We start from the raw sequence: 18,756 nt of genomic DNA, 5'->3' as shown, positions 1-18,756 counted from the left end.
TGATTCTCAGAGGAGGAGAAGAACTTATCCAACCTAAGAGATGGTTCATGACATCATTGTTTTTGGCTGTGACCTAAGGGCCGATTAAGCAGTAGTGACACGGGTCAGTCTTGCTTTGTGAGAATTTCAGTCAGAGCATCGAGGGAAGGTTTATTGCATCCTGGTTAGCAGGATATGGGTGGCCATACGGGATGCGCTCCTTAGGTCCTCTGCTATTTGTACTGACCCCGCTCCCTCCCTCTTACACATGCATGCTCTTTTCTCCATGGGGAGAGGGAATAAGTCACTGCCAGCTTCAGTGAGAACAAAGGATCGGGCGCAGTGACCTCCAAATTGCTCTACATATGCCATCGTGTGACGTTGGGGCACTCCCATGTCGTTTTTCAAAATCATCATGTTCTTTAGCCCCTTCTCTCTCCATGACGTATATACAGTGGGGAAATACGTATTCGATACATGGACTATTTTGCAAGTTTTCCCACCTACAAAGAATGGAGAGGTCTGTAATTTTTATCATAGGTATACTTCACCTGTGAGAGGCAAAATCTAAAAATAAAATACAGAAAGTCACATTGTATGATTTTTACATAATTAAATTGCATTTTATTGCATGAAATAAGTATTTGATCACCAACCAACCAGCGAGAATTCTGGCTCTCACAGACCTGTTAGTCTTTCTGTAAGAAGCCTCATACTCTGCACTCATTACCTGTATTAATTGCACCTGTTTGATCTCGTTACCTGTATAAAAGACACCTGTTCACACACTCAATCACACTCCAAGCTCTCCACCATGGCCAAGACCAAAGAGTTGTCTAAGGACACCAGGGACAAAATTGTAGACCTTCACAAGGCTGAGATGGGATTCCGGTAGGGTTGATCGAATAGCTTCGGATAAGAGCTTATTCGAATAGTTATAGTGCTTATCCGAATAGCTGCATCGGGAACCCGGATACCTGGAGCGTTCCCGATGATCAGCTGTTTGGCGTCGCAGCTGCGTTTGTCGTGGCTATGTGACAGTCACAACACATGCATGGAGAGCCTGTTTATTGGGTTCTCCATACATGTGTTGTGACAGTAAAACAGCTGCTACACATGCAGCTGTGGCACTGAACACCTTATCATCGGGACTGCTCCAGGTATCCAGGGTTCCCGATGCAGCTATTCGGTAAGCGCTATAGGTATTCGAATAAGCTCTTATCTGAAGCTATTTGATCAATCCTAGCTACAGGACAATAGGTAAGCAGCTTGGTGAGGAGGCAACAACTGTTGGCACAGTTATTAGAAAATGAAAGATAAACACAAGATCTTCCTCGGTCTGGGTCTAAATGCAAGATCTAGCTTCATGGGGTAAGGATGATTCTGAGAAAGGTCAGAAATCAGCCCAGAACTATGCGGGAGGACCTGGTGAGTGTGACCTGAAGAGAGCTGGGACCGCAGTCTCAAACATTACCGTTAGTAACACACTGCGTCGTCATGGATTACAATCCAGCAGGGCACACAAGTTCCCCCTGCTCACGCCAGCACATGGCCAGGGCCTTCTGAAGTTCACCAATGACCATCCAGATGATGCAGAGGAGGCATTAGAGAAGGTCATGTGGTCAGATGAGACCAATATAGAACTTTTTGGTATCAACTCCACTCGTCATGTTTGGAGGAAGAAGAAGGATGAGTACAACTCATGTCCCAACTGTGAAGCATGGTGGGGGAAATATCATACTTTGGAGGTGCTTTCCTGCAAAGGAGACAGGATGACTGCACTATATTGAAGGGAGGATGGATGGCATCATGTATCGCAAGATTTTGGTCAACAAAACTCCTTCCCTTAGTAAGAGGATTGAAGATGGGTCGTGCCTGGGTCTTCCAGCATTACAATGACCGAAAACACGCAGCTAAGGAGCAGATACGTAAGAAGCATTTCCAGGTCCTGCAGTGGCCTAGCAGTCTCCACACCTGAAACCCATGAAAAATCTTTGGAGGAGCTGAAACTCAATGTTGGCCAGTGACGGCTCCGGTACCTGAAAGATCTGGAGAAGATCTGTATGGAGGAGGGGGCCAAAATCCCTGCTGCAGTGTGTGCAAACCTGGTCAGGAACTACAGGAAACATCTGACCTCTGTAACTGCAAACAGGTTTCTGTACAAATATTAAGTTCTGTTTTTCTATTGTATCAAATACTTATTCATGCAATAAAATGCAAATTAATTATGTAACAATCCTACAATGTGATTTTCTCGTTTTTATTTTTAGATCCTGTCTCTCACAGGTGAAGTGTACCCATGAGAAAAATTACAGACCTCTCCATTCTGTGTAGGTGGGAAAACTTGTAAAATCAGCTGCGTATCAAATGCTTACATTCTCCACTGCATGCGTCATGCCGCAGGTGTCGGTGTGTGTCCCGTCCCCTGAGCCGACGCCACACAGGGCAGGATCTGGCTGTGTTATACAGTCCACAGCTATCAAAGCTGTTTAACCACTTAAATGCCAATGTCAGTCCGATATCTGCATGTAAGCAGCACAATTCTGGTGTGGCGTCCATTCCGGCATCCATCACCTTCCCACACACTTGTGATTGTGCTGATTGGTTTCTTTTTTAGTCGGGGACCTGCAAAGACCCCAATCTGCACGATCTTCGTGTTTTCTCCTTCGCCTCATTGGGGGACACGGGTACTGTGGGTGTATGTTACTGCTGCCTGGAGGCTGACACTAAGTGAAAAAAAGAGGTTAGCTCCTCCTCCACCGTATACACCCTTGCCCGGTTGCGGGCGGAATCAGTTTTTGCTTAGTGTCCATTGGAGGCACACGTCTGGTCTTTTTTTTCAGACTCTGTCATTTTTTGCATGACGATAAGACAGGGGCAACGGATCCTATTGAAAGGGTCTGATTTCCCCAAACCAACAATGGGTGAGCACGTGCGAGAGTGTCGCCTCCACGTATCCTTTCCTGCTACGTGGGACATGATGCCGGACTGAGCCCTGACCACCCTAAGGTAGTGAAACCCTAGGCTGTACAGAGGCCTGCGAACAGTCCGTGCGGCCCCCACTGCATCACCAATGCCAGACAGCGGTGATGGAAGGTGGCGGACGGTCCCTCTCCTCATCCCCTATAAGGGAAGATGCAGCTAGGGTGCCTGCACCGTCCTTAAACTTTTTTTCGGTTCTCCCCCCCCCCCCAACCTGAGGATTAAGAGGACGTTGAGGAGTGAGGCATGGAAGGAGGTAGACTGGGATGGCTCCTGTGGACCCCCGTGGTCGGCACTCCTGGCGCCGTTCTTTGGCATCCTCGGGCTCCCTGGGTGCGCCACATAGCGTGGCAGCTGGCGGCGCAGGTTCCAGGCCTGGTGTCCGGCGATCCCACCCCGAGTACGGGCACAAGCCGGAAATTTAGTCCCTGGAGCTAGGCCGCGGGCGGAAGTCCCGCCCATCGGGGCCACGGGCGGACGGCAGAAATGTAGTCCCCGGCTTCTGCCAAGGACTAGGCCGCAGACGGAAGTTCTGCCCCGGGGTAGCCTCTTCGTCCGGACGCCCGCCGGAGCGCGCTGTTTTTAAAGAAGGAACAGCTGGTCGGCGGGCTGGACGTCTGAGGAAGACGGCTGTGACCGTAGAAACGCGTTGTGGTATTGGAGGAAGAATTAAAGCTGAGTGTTTTACCCTTTTTCTGGTTTTTGCCTCTCCTTTAGCCCTCCTATAGACCGCTTTTTTTGTTGTAGTTCCAGGACGGGGGACACAGGACTGGGGTAAGTGCTACCTCTGGAGGAAGGCCACCCTCTGTGTGTTTTTCCAGAGTCTAAGCAGCTTTTTGGTCCTTGGCATATGACTTAGCAGCTATCATGTCCAGAAAATCAAAGGCATACACATTCTTATATGTTGCGTGCACCTCCTGTCAGTCCGCCTTCCCACGGGCGCAAGCCAAGCAGATTTGTGAAGCCTGTGATTCCGAACGTGCCCAGGAGCCCTCCCCTGCGACCAAGCCCCCCGGAATGGGCTCTCTCTGTCGCAGTCCATGGCATCGCTTATGAGAGCAATCGAGTCCCTTCGGGCCCCAGATAGGGGTAGGGATAGCGGCTCGCCAGTATTAGAGGGGTCCTCCACCTCACAGGAGCCTCCGACCTGCAGGGGCCACTCTCACTCCAGGCAGACGCGGTCCTTCTGGTGCTTCGGCATCCATAAGTTCGGCCTCTCGCTCACCAAGGGTCGTTAATGGGAACTCAGAGGATGAGCCGCTTGATTCAGGAACTACAGAATACCGGGAAACAGTTGACAGTCTCATTGAGGCCGTCAACCAGACCCTTGGGATCGAAGATGATTCCACCTTTGCCTCAGGTCATAAGGTCTCATTTAAGCGAGCAAAGCGGCCACATAGAGTGTTTAGTTCTCACCCAGAGTCTGAGGACATAGTACAACAACACAGAGAGCGGCCCGACAAACGGTTCTCAGGGCAAAAGGCGCTCGAGGCGAGTTATCCGTTCGCCCCTGGTCTCCATAAGAAATGGGCAGAGTCCCCAACGGTAGATCCACCTGTGTCACGCTTGGCCTCTAGGACCCTGTTATCCATACCTAGTGGGTCCTCTATCAAGGATCCCACTGACCGCATCATAGAGAGCCTTGCTTGCTCAGTATTTGAGGCATCAGGTTCAGCACTCTCCCCCTCAATTGCGGCAACTTGGGTAGCAAAGACCATGATGGCTTGGTCAGGATCATTGAACACAGCCTTGCAGGGTATGGACCTACCAGCAGAGGTATCAGAGGTCGCAAATCAGATCACCTTGGCCGGGGACTATCTAATTAATGCATCTTTGGATGTGGGCAGACACAACTTCCAAGAAATCCCTGACTTCCTTGCCTTATCAGAGTGGTCGTCTGTTCGGGGAGAAGTTGGATCAGCTCCTCTCTGACTCCACAGGTGGAAAGAGCAGTTTCCTCCCTCAACAAACTGTTAAGCAGCCGTTTCGCCATCAGCCTCAGACACGTTTTCGGTCCTTTAGCAATGCCGGGTGGGCTGCAACGACCAATCCTGCCACTTCAGGTCGTCCCAGCCAGGACAGGGATCGGCAGGTCTCATAGAGAGCCATCCCATTGGGGAGAGTGCGTACCCACCAGCCCAGATCAAGAGGACCTAGGTCCCGGAGATCTGCAGCCAAATGACTCGAGGCAATCTCAAGGCGACTTCAGCAAGGTAGGCGGCCGCCTGCTTAGGTTTCGCCATGCCTGGCTCTCCGTCTCACATGACACATGGGTAACGGAGCTGGTGTCCTTGGGGTACAAGATAGAATTCATCAAATACCCCCCAAGACGGGTTTTTTTTTCCCGTCCTCCAAAAGTAATCGCCCGAGCAAGGGCTTTACTCAAAGCCATAACATTACTCCAGCATAACGGAGTCATTGTTCCCGTACCGGAGAGCAAAAAATATCGAGGGTTCTACTCCAACCTGTTCAGTGCCCAAAAAGGATGGCGCCGTCAGGCCCATTCTGGACCTAAAGCTCCTAAACAAGTTTATCAGGATCAGGCATTTCTGGATGGAGTCGCTCCGTTCAGTCATATCTGCCATGGGGCGGGGAGAATACTTGGCCTCTATCAACATCCAAGACGCCTACCTACACATCCCCATTTTTCCCCGCCATCAGTGGTCTACACTTTCAGTTCGCAGCACTGCCCTTCGGGGGTTGGCCACCACTCCCAGGGTATTCACAAAGGTCATGGCAGTCGTCATGGCCACTCTGCACTCCCGGGGCATAGTTACCTTTCCTTATTTAGACTACCTCTTGGTCAAAGGACCTTCCTTTCGGGCATGCGAGGAGAGTGTCAGCATCACGCTAGATACTCTTTCCCGCTTAGGATGGTTGGTCAATCTGAAAAAGTCATCCCCTGTGCCATCTCAGAGGATTGCCTTCTTAAGAATGATCTTCGTCACTTCCTGAGGGTTGGTAATTCTCCCTCGGGACAAGGCCCTAGCTCTCCGGCAGGGAGTCCGGAAGCTGCGCCAACCGGTCCCTCATACCTTCCGCCTCTGCATGAGGATCCTAGGAAGGATGGTGGCAGCAATGGAGGCAATTCCGTTTGCCCACCTCCATCTTTGCCCCCTGCAGCACGCCCTGCTATCAGTCTGGGACAGAACCCATTCTCTCTCGATCGCTGGTGCCGGTTGCCCACGTGGGTCACACAGGCACTCGGGTGGTGGACAGCCAGTGCCTCACTTCTCCAGGGCAACCCCTTTCCCCCAGACCATTGGATGGTGGTGACAACCGACAGCAGTCTCCTCGGCTGGGGAGCGGTTTTTCACCACCACACGACCCAGGGACGGTGGTCGCCGCAGGAGGCACGCCTCCCAATCAACTTGTTGGAAATACGGGCAATCCGGCTAGCTCTGCAACAGTTTCATCCCCTTCTAGCAGGCCGGCCCGTTCGGATTCAGTCAGACAACGCCACGGCTGTGGATTACATAAATCATCAGGGGGCATCCGCAGCAGGGCAGCCATGCGCGAGGTAGGGCATGTGCTTCATTGGGCCGAGAGAAACCACTCGGCGATATCAGCAGTCCACATCCCGGGTGTGAAGAACTGGGCGGCAGACTTCTTCAGCCGGCAGGGTCTCTCATCCGGGGAATGGTCACTTCACCCCGAGATATTCCAGCAGATTTGCCAACGATGGGGGACGCCGGATGTGGACCTAATGGCCTCCAGAATGAACGCCAAGGTACCAGCATTTGTCGCTCAATCCCGGGATCCGCAGGCAATTGCCGTGGATGTGCTGGTTCTGCCATGGAACCAGTTTCGCCTCCCATACCTATTTCCCTCGTTGCCACTACTTTCGAAGGTCATCAAGAAGATCAGGGCGGAAGGGGTGCCAGTGATTCTGCTGGCCCCAGATTGGCCTCGTCGGGCATGGTACGCAGACCTAGTACAGCTATTCGCCGACGTTCCTTGGCGCCTGCCAGAGCGCCCAGACCTACTGTCCCAGGGCCCGATCTACCACCCGAACTCAGGGGCCCTGTGTTTGACGGCTTGGCCGTTGAATCCTGGATTCTAACCCAGGCTGGGTTCGGACGCTACAATGGTTAGCGCCCAGAAGCTGACCTCAGCACATATTTATAACTACACCTGGAAGGTTTTCTTCACATGGTTTCAGAACCATGGTTGTTCTCCACTGAGATTTTCTATTCCCAACATCTTGGCTTTTCTCCAGTCTGGCCTAGACTTAGGCTTGGCCCCAAGTTCCCTCAGGAGACAAATATCGGCTTTATCCATTCTGTTCCAGCGCAGGTTTCTACCAATCTGCAGGTGAAGACTTTCATTCAGGGAGTCTCCTACTTGGTAGCTCCTTTATAGGGTGCCCCTGGACACTTAGGACCTTAACCTGGTCCTAAGTGTCCTACAGGAGGCTCCATTTGAGCCATTACAGGAGGTCTCTTTAACCTACCTTTCTTGGAAGGTAGTATTCCTTGTGGCAATAGCGTCGATCAGACGGAGCTGGCAGCTCTATCCTGCCGAGCTCCGTTTCTGGTCTTCCACAAAGATAAGGTGGTTCTCAGACCAGCCCCTCCCTTTCTGCCGAAGGTCGTTTCCTCGTTTCACATTAATGAGGATATTGTCTTGCCCTCTTTTTGTCCAGCATAGGTGCACCATGTGGAAAAGGCTCTTAATATGTTGGACCTGGTGAGAGCACTCAGGAGGTACGTGTCGTGTACGGCACCCTTCCGTCAGACAGACACGCTGTTCTTGCTTCATGAGGGGCGCAGGAAGGGACTTGCCTCAAAATCGACCATAGTCAGATGGATTCGTTTGACTATTCAGGAGTCTTACCGCATCAGAGGCACACCAGTTCCAGAAGGGATCAGAGCACACTCTACTCAGGCAGTGGGCGCCTCTTGGGCGCTTCGGCACCAGGCATCGGCGGAACATGTTTGCAAGGCAGCAGCCTGGTCCAGCTTGCACACATTCGCAAAGCACTACAATAGCCATGCTCAGGCTTCGTCAGATGCGAGTCTGGGTAGAAGGATTCTCCAAGACAGGTGCATGCAGCTTGGATCGGTGAGTCAACTTCCCACCCAGGGACTGCTTTAGGACGTCCCATAGTACCTGTGTCCCCCAGTGAGACGAAGAAGAAACATGGATAAACATGATAAACTCACCGTAAAATCCTTTTCTCCGAGACGCTCATTGGGGGACACAGCACCCACCCTGGTAGCCAAGTTGGCTTCTGTTTTAATATACTTTTTTGAATGATATTAGGGTGGTGTCTTTTCTAGACAGGTTGTTACCTGCATTAAGGTTGATGATGTCTGATTTTTGTTTGATCTCCTACTGCTTTTGCACCAAACTGATTCCACCCGCAACCGGGGCGAGGATGTATACGGCGGAGGAGGAGCTAACCTCTTTTTTCACTTAGTGTCAGCCTCCAGGCGGCAGTAGCATACACCCACAGTACCTGTTTCCCCCAATGTGCGTCTCGGAGAAAAGGATTTTACGGTGAGTTTATCACAAAAATCCATGTTTTACCATATATTTATATATTGAAATATTGCAGCTTACGGTACAAACAATCATAGGCTAAAAAATAAAATGATAAATTTGGAATCGCCTCCTGTTCCAGATCCAAAAAATAAAGAAATCAATTCTAAAAAAAAATAAAGACATCCGGTATGGCTGCACCTCTAAAAGTCCGATCTATGAAAATATGAAATTCTCCACAAAGAAATAAAAAATCAAATGCCATAATTGCCATTTTTAAATCACCTAAACAATAAAAAGTGATCAAAATGCTTTAAGTGCCGCGAAACGGCACCAAGAAATGCTTGTCCCACCTTTACAGTAAATTATCTACCGGTATATGGCGTCAACCAGAACTAGCTCTGCACAGAAATGGCCGCACAAAAGTTATGGTTCTGAGAACAAAGTGAGCGGTGTGTCCTGTAATGAGAAGGTCCGTGTGGCGTGTCCTCTAATAAGGGGTCTTAGCGGTGTGTCTTGTAGTAAGGGGTCCGAGTGGCGGGTCCTGTAATGAGGAGGTCTGTATGGCGTGTCCTGTAATAAGGGGGTCAGACAACAGGTTGGCCGCTGTTATGCAAGCGATTCAGCACTTTGGATATTTTACTTGCTGCATCCGTCCTCGCAGTTGTACATTTGTTGCTCAGCGTCTGGTTTCATTATTTATTTATATAGCACCATTGATTCCATGGTGTTGTACATGAGAAGGGGTTACTTACAAAGTTATAGATATCACTTACAGTAAACAAACTAACAATCACAGACTGATACAGAGGGGAGAGGACCCTGCCCTTTCGGGCTCTCATTATATAGGATGGTGGGGAAGGAGACAGTAGGTTGGAAGGTTGCAGCAGCTCCAGTGATGGTGAGGAGGCAGCGGGGATCATTGCAGGCTGTAGGCTTTCTTGAAGAGGTGAGTTTTCAGGTTCCGTCTGAAGGATCCGAATGTGGTTGATAGTCGGACGTGTTGGCGCAAAGAATTCCAGAGGATGGGGGCTATTCGGGAGAAGTCTTGGAGGCGGTTGGGTGAGGAGCGAATAAGTGTGGAGGAGAGAAGGAGGTATTGGGAGGACCGGAGATTACGTGAGGGAAGGTATCGGGAGATCAGTTCAGAGATGTATGGAGACAGGTTGTAGATGGCCTTGTAGGTCAGTGTTAGTAATTTGAATTGGATACGCTGAGGGAATGGGAGCCAGTGAAGAGATTTGCAGAGGGGAGAAGCAGAGGAGAGAGATGAATTAGTCGGGCGGCAGAGTTGAGGATGGACTGGAGAGGTGTGGGGTTGTTAGCAGGGAGGTCACAGAAAAGGATGTTGCAGTAGTCAAGGCGGGAGATGATGAGGGCATTCTCAAGTAGTTTAGTAGATTGAGGGTTGAGGAAGGGATTGATTCTGGATAGCAGCTGTATCATGGTGACATGTTGACGGCAAACAGCGACTTCTGTAGCGGTGCTGATTGATCACTTTGGGGGGTACCTCCGCAGGTGATTGTGCCTGTTGTCTTCTCTCTGCCCTATAAGGGGGGATGCGAACCCCCGAATTCTGTGACTGGAGGGAGAAGGTGGTCGTAGTAAACTGCCTTCAGCCGTAACGTCAGTCGCTGCCCCTCCATCTGTATAAAACCATTGGCACAATTATTCCAGAGCGACCTATTGTGTGCGAGACTTTGCACTTACAGTTTGAGATCACATGAAGACACCGACAAGACGCGCAATTATATCTGCAACTTGTGTTGAAGTCGCAGGACTGTTTTAGTCGCATAAAGTTGCATTAAATTTAAGCCGACGCTGTGTGGAAGAGTTTGTCAATGTAGTATCTGTCTGTGTTGGTCCCCGGAGTAAACCTCTGATGTACGCCCCTGTGTCAGGTCCTGTTCACACTGATTCTGCAGTGCATCCATCAGACAGAACCGCGGACACACTGCAGAAACAGTGTGATTAGGACCCTACGTCTGCAATTTATTCTCACTGGAAAAGAAATGTAAACTGCAAGATGTAAATGTTATTTGGCTCTTTGCAAGGAAGCCTTAGTAGATTCCCAATTTACCGTCCCAGTGGATCCCTTGGCAGCACATAGACCCCAGAGGTCACACATCAGGGTCGTCCCCCCGATAGTAACCCTCTGAATCGGTCTCATGTTATAGTCCGTGTTGGAAACATTTGCCATCTGCGACCACTACCCAGGGGTTCTGATTTTTTTGCAACTGTCGTGTCCGAGTTGTGACTACTGCCATGTTGGGACTGTTGTCGCCACCGCGCTCCAGCACAAAACCTTTATATTAGCGGTGGCTGATTTTGCCTCCATATACACATCAGGCTGCAGAGCTGGAGCGCCCCTAGTAAATGACCTGTAATTTCAGGATTGTTCTCTGTCAGATAGCAGCATGTGCACCTATTAGTGATGAGCGCGTATACTCGTTGCTCGGGTGTCCTCCGAGTATTTTGGCGTGCTCGGAGACAGATTGAATACATGTGTGGAATGCCTGTTTGTTAGGGAATTCCCTCATGTATTCAGCCTGTCTACAAGTCGCAAATCATGCAGCTGAGACAAGGAAAACTAAATCTCCTAGCACGCCAAAATACTCGGCGGACACCCGAGCATACTCGGAAAAACCCGAGCAACGAGTATACTCGCTCATCACTAGTACCTATGTAAAAGCGGGGAGGACTGATCCAGACCTGGATGTGTTCCTATGCGCTGTGTTCTGCAGGAGAGGAAGGGTTAATGTTGGCAGTACTATGAGGGGCAGGCAGGTTCCTCTCAGTGTGGTGCCCTAAGGGTTAATGGGACAATGCCCCAGGGAGTGTCTGTTGTTTTTAGCCGCTGCAGCCAATCACATAAATGCCTTTGAGGGGCTGGAATCATATCTGCTTCCTATTGGCGGAGTCAGAAACGCCTCCGGGAGTGATGGGCGCAAATTTCGAGAAAAGCAAAGCAGGAGAACCTGTCACCAGAGAGACGGCCACGAGAGGTGGACGATCATGAGAGGTGGACGAGGCCGGCAGCACACGGACACCAGGTGAGGAGATGCCAGGACACTGAGATCTGGGGTGCTGTTTGATGGGTCTTCTCTCTGGGGTGTTACCTAAGGACAGATAAGACTCGGCGCCGTGCATCGCATTACGACATCACATTTCCTATGGTATCACATTGCGACCGACTGCTACTCAGAGTCGCTAATGTTTCCATGTGTCGGATGTTCTTTTGCTGGTGGCGTCTTCCACGACACTGGTCATTCTGTCGCTGCTACATTGTAACGTAATCGTGTCACATTGCAGCCTGCGAGGTGCTGCAACCGCGGCAAGAAAGTTGCAAAAAGAACTGATTAGATTTTTGATGACTTTCTATTCGCTGTGCCTCACAGATTGCAATGTGACGCGACTCGCCTGTGTTGTACTACGTTGCTGCTGCGGCGGCACAATGCGACTTGCGTTGTGGCCAAAGTCGCAGCCTTAAATAGTCATACAACAGCAAATCGCATGTGACCTTGTGATGCCCCAGCCTAAAACACCTGTATTTATAAACAAGACCCTATATCTGTGTCCGAGACCCCCGTACGTGCGATGTCAAAAAGGGAGATGGGGGCTAAGGGGGATTCCAGTTCTAACAATATAGGTGATGACTAAACCAAGGCAAGTCTGGTCTAAGACCCCCAATGATCGCCAGCGCTGCACCCACGTATTCCAACAGTCCGACCTGTAGGTCACAACCGCCACAGCTTTCAAATAAGGGCACAAGTCGTCCGTTCCGCCATCGGGGGTCTCAGCCATCTAATAGTGATCCCCTGTATAGTTATGACTCAAATGCCCATTAAATGTTTTATTTGTGATTGTAGGGCCGGGCTGGTGATGCCCCCCATGCCATGTGGCTTTGTGAAGAAAAACTGGCTGTGGGACGCAAATGACCTGTGCCCGTCGGTGGAGCTGTCTCATGGTCGCAAAGAAGTGTATTTCCACACGGATCCTGTGTCAGAAAGTGGCGGTACCGCCGGAGTGCGGGGGGATGAGGGTGAGAAGCACGAGGATACTCGGCTTCATTTCTTAGTATCCCATGCATGTAGGATAGTCGTCAACCATCTTTCCCAACCTCCCCAAACCCCTGAATTTTCAGCTCGACCCAGCACTCGTGTGTCCTCAGCAAGGAGCAGACTGAACGCCACTCGCAGACTCCTCCGGCATCGGCTTGTATGATCGTGGGGAGCTGGTGGGTTGTGATGGCAGGTGGGAGCCCAATAAAGACCTCATTATCCTCCTTTGTATCTGAGCCAGAGATATTGTAGTATATGGAAATCATTGCAGGTTCATATTCCCTATGGAGACTGAGTAAAAAAAATAGTGAAAATTATTAATTGACCGTAGACGGCACAAGCCACTGATTGCCTGCAGTGCTGTCGACGTGACCTCAGCGCTGCAGACAATAATAGACACTGGGAGCAGCAGAGGAGACTCAGCCCTGGACCTGGGATGGAGAGTGAAGCACAGATTTTTGCGGGTTTTGAATATTAAACCGGGCCGGAGGACGCAGTTGTGAGAACAGACGTCTCCTTTCAGCGACCCGTGGCCGATCGTCTGATCAGTGGAATCGTACAAGGTCAATTCTAGGTTTCGCTACTTAATCGCTCCCTCGTGTCTGATTCTCTTATCACTTCTTCCCGTTTTATTACATTTTTCGGTTCTTCTCGTCCAGGCTTCCTACAAGGAGAACATTACTGGGAGATTGAGTTCCTGGAGCCGCCGTCTGGACTGTCCGTCATGGTCGGTGTTGGCACCAGCAGAGCCGCTCTATGTGCCGGCAGCTTCCAGTATATCAATCTACTGGGTAAGATGGGGTCCTCCCAAGTCCAGGCAGCTAACAAAGCTATCAGGACCCCCGGCCATCGGTAATAGAGGGTCCATATGGTACAAGGGTCGGGGGCTCCTACTGATGGGAACATTGCATGATCCCCCCTTATTCCCCTCAGTAATGATCCATGTGACTATTTCCAGGACTGGACGCCGACAGCTGGGGTCTGTCCTATAAAGGCAACATCTGGCACGGGGGCAGCAGCAGGCAGTACACCGAGCCATTCTACGAGGCGGGGACGTTGATCGGCCTGCACCTGAACATGGAGGATGGGACGCTGACGTTTTACAAAGACAGAGAGAGTCTGGGGGTAGCCTTCACCGGACTCCACAAGGTAATGTCATGGGTCACCGTGTAGAGTGTAATATAATGCATGCAGAGCATCACAGCTGTGTTAGGGGTCAGGAGACGCAGAGCATCGCAGCTGTGATAGAAAGGGGTCAGGTCACGCAGAGCATCGCAGCTGTAATAGAAAGGGGTCAGGAGACACAGAGCATCGCAGCTGTGATAGAAAGGGGTCAGGACACGCAGAGCATCGCAGCCGAGATAGAAAGGGGTCAGGACACGCAGAGCATCACAGCCGAGATAGAAAGGGGTCAGGTCACGCAGAGCATCGCAGCCAAGATAGATAGGGGTCAGGACACATAGAGTATCAAAGCTGTGATAGAAAAGGGTCAGGAGACGTGGAGCATCGCAGCTGTAATAGAAAGGGGTCAGGAGACGCGGAGCATCGCAGCTTTAATAGAAAGGGGTCAGGAGACGCGGAGCATCGCAGCTTTAATAGAAAGGGGTCAGGAGACGCGGAGCATCGCAGCTTTAATAGAAAGGGGTCAGGAGACGCGGAGCATCGCAGCTTTAATAGAAAGGGGTCAGGAGACGCGGAGCATCGCAGCTTTAATAGAAAGGGGTCAGGAGACGCGGAGCATCGCAGCTTTAATAGAAAGGGGTCAGGAGACGCGGAGCATCGCAGCTTTAATAGAAAGGGGTCAGGAGACGCGGAGCATCGCAGCTTTAATAGAAAGGGGTAGGTAAGGAGACGCAGAGCATCGCAGCTTTAATAGAAAGGGGTCAGGACACGCAGAGCATCACAGCTATAATAGAAAGGATTTAGGACATGATTGTATGATGGTGTGTGACCGTTATCCTCACCTCTCAGGTGCAGCTGCCATTATTTCCCATGGCTTCTTCCACCAGCCCTGGCACAGAGATGGCCCTGGGTCTTCGCTGCTGCACTTTGCCATCTCTGGAGGAGCGATGCCTCAGTACGTTGGCTCGTAACCTGACAAGGAAAGACTCTGCTGATCTGCTTCCTCTGCCGGACGTTGTCAGGTGGAAGCTGAAAAGCTGGAAGAATTGTGACGCCGTGAGCCAAGGGCTGTAATGTACAGAGCCACAGGCAGGCACTGATTGCCCATGAGACTGAGACGAACCTTGTATGACTCGTCTGGAATCACTCGCTAGAAGATCCCAGGAGCAGCCGCCGGGTACAAGGGTAAAGCGTATGAACAGTGAAGACCACCCAACATCGCAGAAGAGTCCAACCTGGCAGCCATGGGCCCCGTGGTACATATCGCAACTGATGCCAGGATGGGGGGGGGGTAAAGGGTGAGGACCCTCAGGAGGGCACCGAGACAATGTGAAAAGGGATCACACAGGAAGGTATCATGGCTGCCCACAGTCGGGGGGAGGAGAAACTTCACTGTTTTCCTTTCTCCGCCCGGACTTTTGAGTTTTGCACCAAGAGACTGAATTGAGGTGTTGTCTGTTGCAACCAATTAGATTGTGTATTAATTGTACAACCAACCTCGGTAGCCTCCCAGTGATTGGTTGTGTGTGAGATTCTGCCCTATCTTTCAGATGAGACTGTGACCTTCGTATCCTCGAACACCTCTGTATTGCATGGGATTTTCTGATAGCGTCTTGTTCTGTACTTTGGTCTCACTAATTCCGTAGCAAATAACCTGCAGGAGTTAATACAGTCCGCTATTACTGCAGGGTAGCGGCAGCAAGCCCTGTCGGGTGTCAGGGCATGATGGGAGTTGTAGTTTTGCATCAACTAGAGCGCTACAAGCCAGAACCACTGAGCTACATCCTCTGGCTCTCCTACTACCACTCCCATCGTGCCCTGACAGCCGAAGGAGATTCATACTGTGAACGACCCAGAGGAAGGGGGTCCCTACAGCCTCCAGAAGACACAGCGGAGGTGACTCTGAAAGAGTTAACTCTTATCTGTGCCCGTCCTTGGTCATCTTGATTTTTATCCTGTTGCATCATTCTTTGTACAAGTCCTTCCTCCTTTCTGGGATTCGTTTCCGTATTTCTCTGTGCCCGCCTTCAGGGCGATGTCGCAGGAAAACCGCACCAAATAATGCAGCACCCTGAGCGTCCGGGGGCCACGGGACTGAAAGGCTGCAAGTCCCCATCAGGCCTTTCAGTTGTGGAAATTAACCAGATTTGCATTTGCAACCCGCGGTAATATGCACAGCGCAGACCTAGAGGCGGGGGGCATCACTAGTGTTATGGTCGCAATTATTGGTCTGATTACCTGAACTGATCCCATTAATTTGACTGAAGAATCCTGGCGAATTGAGAACCACGGTCGTGGGCCAGAGCGGCCGCGAGGCTCATGACCCAAACGCCACAGCCTCGTATATGCCCACATGTTGTCAGGAGACCCCGACCGGTCTGTGGCAGAGTTTCACAGATGTCAGAATTGGGACAATTTAGCACCAGGGTCAGTATAAGGCTCAGTTCACACAGTATTTTCTGATTTATAGCCGCACGTTCTCTGCTTCATCTGCAGCACAACACGGTGTTCCTGATTATTGCACTTTGTGCTGCATTGTTTTGGCTGCGTTTTCCCTTTATACATTGCATCTTTGGTGCAGGTTGGAAACTTTGTTGTTTATTGCGTTTATTTTAGTACAGAAAAGATTTTATTCTGCACTTAAAAAAAACCCATATTGTAACTACATTTTTTTCAGGCTGATTATGTAAAACCATAGAGTAAAAATGCACCAAAAGTGCAGAGTCCAGCAAACGGGCTATTTTTCAAGATATTTAGTGTAAGGCCGGGGTCACACTTGTGAGTGTGATGTGAGAAACTCGCGCCTCAATACCCGGCACTGCCGCCGGCACTCGGACAGGAGCGTTCAGCTGCATAGAAAGACATGGAGCCGCACACTCCGGTCCCGAGTGCCTGGTATTGAGGCAAGTTTCTCGCATCACACTCGCAAGTGTGACCCCGGCCTTATTGACAGTCATCCCTGCGTCTCCACTCAGTAAATAGGAGCGTGCACATTGGGTTTTTTATCTGCGAATCTTCTATGTCCCATTGAAAACGAGGGAAGTTATTAAAAAAAAAATGGACGTGCTGTAGATTTCCACAGTGCGCCGTGGGTCAGCTGTAAAAGATAAAAGTGGGCATGGGATCTATAGTAATCTCCTCTTTCCGTGAACTCTAACATATACGTATGAAGCGGCGGAGTCCAGGGGGCAGACGTGTGGAGGGTCCGTGATACACAGACGTGTGAATGCGGATAAGGGCGTATTCACATGCAGCGGCTGTGGGCGGGGTACAAAACCTCTAAATATAGATTATGGTGTCACCAAAGCCTCCTGCATCCTTCACAGGCTGTTTTGGCGGCACCCAGGGGGATTTGCCAACTCGACTGGCGGGAAAGTCTTCTATGAGAGTTGGCAAGAAAGTACACCTTTAGATAATATTGAGATGTGCAGAAATTCATGCGCTTGTCTCTGAAAACAACCCGTCAGAGGTCTGGGGCTAATCTTTAGCTGTGTGTGAACACGTCCAAAGTGGAGAAAAACAGTGGCTGCTGCATAAAGTGGAAAATTCCGAATTCAGTGCAAGGATTTTTTAATGGAAGCAGAATTTCCAGGAATCATCCATAGGGTCGGACTGACACATTTGTTCCCCTTTTTCCTATCACCTCAAAAAACAACATAGGAGTGTAAATAAATATCAGAATTGCATTTTTTGCAGAATTTTCTTTAATAACAACTGTCTGCAACGTCAGGTTTATGGGTAGAAAACCTCGTCGTCGGCATCGGGGCAAAATTTCTGAAAATTCTGGTCAAGAAGCGTGACATAAACATGTTGTTGGCAGCAGTGATTGTCCGGGGTGTGAATTCTCAGGAACGATCCTGGCACGGAACGTTCTGTGAACTTTGCCCGTAGCATCTTGCCGAACCGATCAGGTGTGAAGAGATGGACAGGGAGAGGCCGCGGGTGGCAAGACGCATTCACACCTGATGGGAGCGCTGCAGAGATTCCTGCATCTGCCCTGACATAATACGGCCGCATGGGATAGATTTAGAGGGGCGCTGGGTGCCATTAAGTAGCCAGAAACCAAATAAATCGTAAACTGCTGCAAAACACTTTGTAAGGGCTCATCCTCGTTTGCGAGAGACTCGCTTGATTCTCATGCGAGTCTCTCCCATGAATACCCGGCACTGCCGCCGGCACTCGGACCGGAGCGTGCGGCTACATGTATTTCTATGCAGCCGCAAGCTCTGGTCCCAGCACCAGGTTTTCATGTGAGAGACTCGCACGAGAATCGAGCAAGTCTCTCGCAAGTGAGGATGAGCCTTAATGCAAATATTGGTCAATATCAATTGTAAGAAACTGTGGATCACAATGAAAAATGCGACAAAAGGAAAACGTGTTTGTTTTCCAATGCAGTTTTCCCGCAGCCTGAGGCCTCGTTCACACGGTCACTTCTCACATTTGGGTTCTATCTGTGGTTTTCATGGATGTAACCCCATTGCAATCTATGGGGCTGGTCACACGTCCTTGTTTTTTGCAGACTTTGTTTCTGGAGTCGTCCATTGATGATCCGCATCACAGATCAAAATTATCAATACAAATCCATGGGGTCCGGACGTCACTCAGGGGGTGTCAGTGTGTAATCTGGGTGCCGTCCGGGGTTAATATTGCAATGAACGGGAGAAGATTTGTCATTAATTTCTTTATCCCGACAAAGGACTAAACACTGATGACACAGGTTGTTTTTCTCGGGGGGGCTTAGTAATCAATGATTCCTACGGGGGGCAGTAACACCGGCAATGACTGAGGATTTTCTTCTACTGGAAAAATCTACATTTAAAAGATGTGTTTTTTGTTACATTAAGTATTGTAATTAACAATGTATCGATATTAGTTCCTGCTGCAAAAAAAAGTAAGAAAAATTGACGTGTGGCATACATGGGGGCGGCTGCAGGCGAAAGTTTCCATCCCCCCCAAGCTGCTTCTTCTAATCGCAATGTCGCCCTCCGGTGAGCAGCACTGAGCACAGCGTCACGTACATCAGCTTATAACTTCCCGCGCTGCTGATTTGCTGCGTTTTTAGTATTTCTGCACCAATCGGTGAATTCAGGTTACTTGTGTTCTTATGGTCTAAGAGGTAAGGTTTCTC

The 18,756-nt window shown here is 50.2% G+C and overlaps 1 protein-coding gene and 1 long non-coding RNA gene across 2 annotated transcripts; one reads left to right on the top strand and one right to left on the bottom strand.

Moving 5' to 3' along the window:
- The first annotated feature begins 2,365 nt into the window (after nucleotides 1-2,365).
- Nucleotides 2,366-17,441, top strand: LOC141046895 (SPRY domain-containing SOCS box protein 3-like). The gene is made up of 6 exons (XM_073541655.1): nucleotides 2,366-8,025; nucleotides 11,370-11,498; nucleotides 12,315-12,487; nucleotides 13,166-13,297; nucleotides 13,465-13,655; nucleotides 14,478-17,441. The coding sequence occupies exons 1-6, from the start codon at nucleotides 7,895-7,897 to the stop codon at nucleotides 14,700-14,702; spliced, it is 981 nt and encodes a 326-aa protein (XP_073397756.1). The 5' UTR covers nucleotides 2,366-7,894; the 3' UTR covers nucleotides 14,703-17,441.
- Nucleotides 12,666-14,887, bottom strand: LOC141046896 (uncharacterized). Its single transcript, XR_012219689.1, has 3 exons — nucleotides 14,752-14,887; nucleotides 14,471-14,665; nucleotides 12,666-12,797 (listed from the first exon to the last, which is right to left on the bottom strand). It is a non-coding gene; the product is annotated as an uncharacterized lncRNA (long non-coding RNA).
- Nucleotides 17,442-18,756: the final 1,315 nt, after the last annotated feature.

Source organism: Dendrobates tinctorius, unplaced genomic scaffold (assembly GCF_039654945.1).
Source record: "Dendrobates tinctorius isolate UK_male_01 unplaced genomic scaffold, ASM3965494v1 ptg000124l, whole genome shotgun sequence".
NCBI classification, from domain to species: Eukaryota; Metazoa; Chordata; class Amphibia; order Anura; family Dendrobatidae; genus Dendrobates; species Dendrobates tinctorius.
The sequence above is the reverse complement of the archived record's forward strand: the minus strand, read 5'-3'. Positions and strand labels throughout refer to the sequence as shown.

Bases quoted from the DNA above. Each gene is read 5' to 3' on its own strand.
- LOC141046895 (XM_073541655.1), top strand. From the start codon at position 7,895: ATGTTTGCAAGGCAGCAGCCTGGTCCAGCTTGCACACATTCGCAAAGC. The intron at 11,499-12,314 runs GTGAGGAGATGC...TTGTGATTGTAG, and splicing joins CGGCAGCACACGGACACCAG to GGCCGGGCTGGTGATGCCCC. The intron at 13,298-13,464 runs GTAAGATGGGGT...GACTATTTCCAG, and splicing joins CCAGTATATCAATCTACTGG to GACTGGACGCCGACAGCTGG.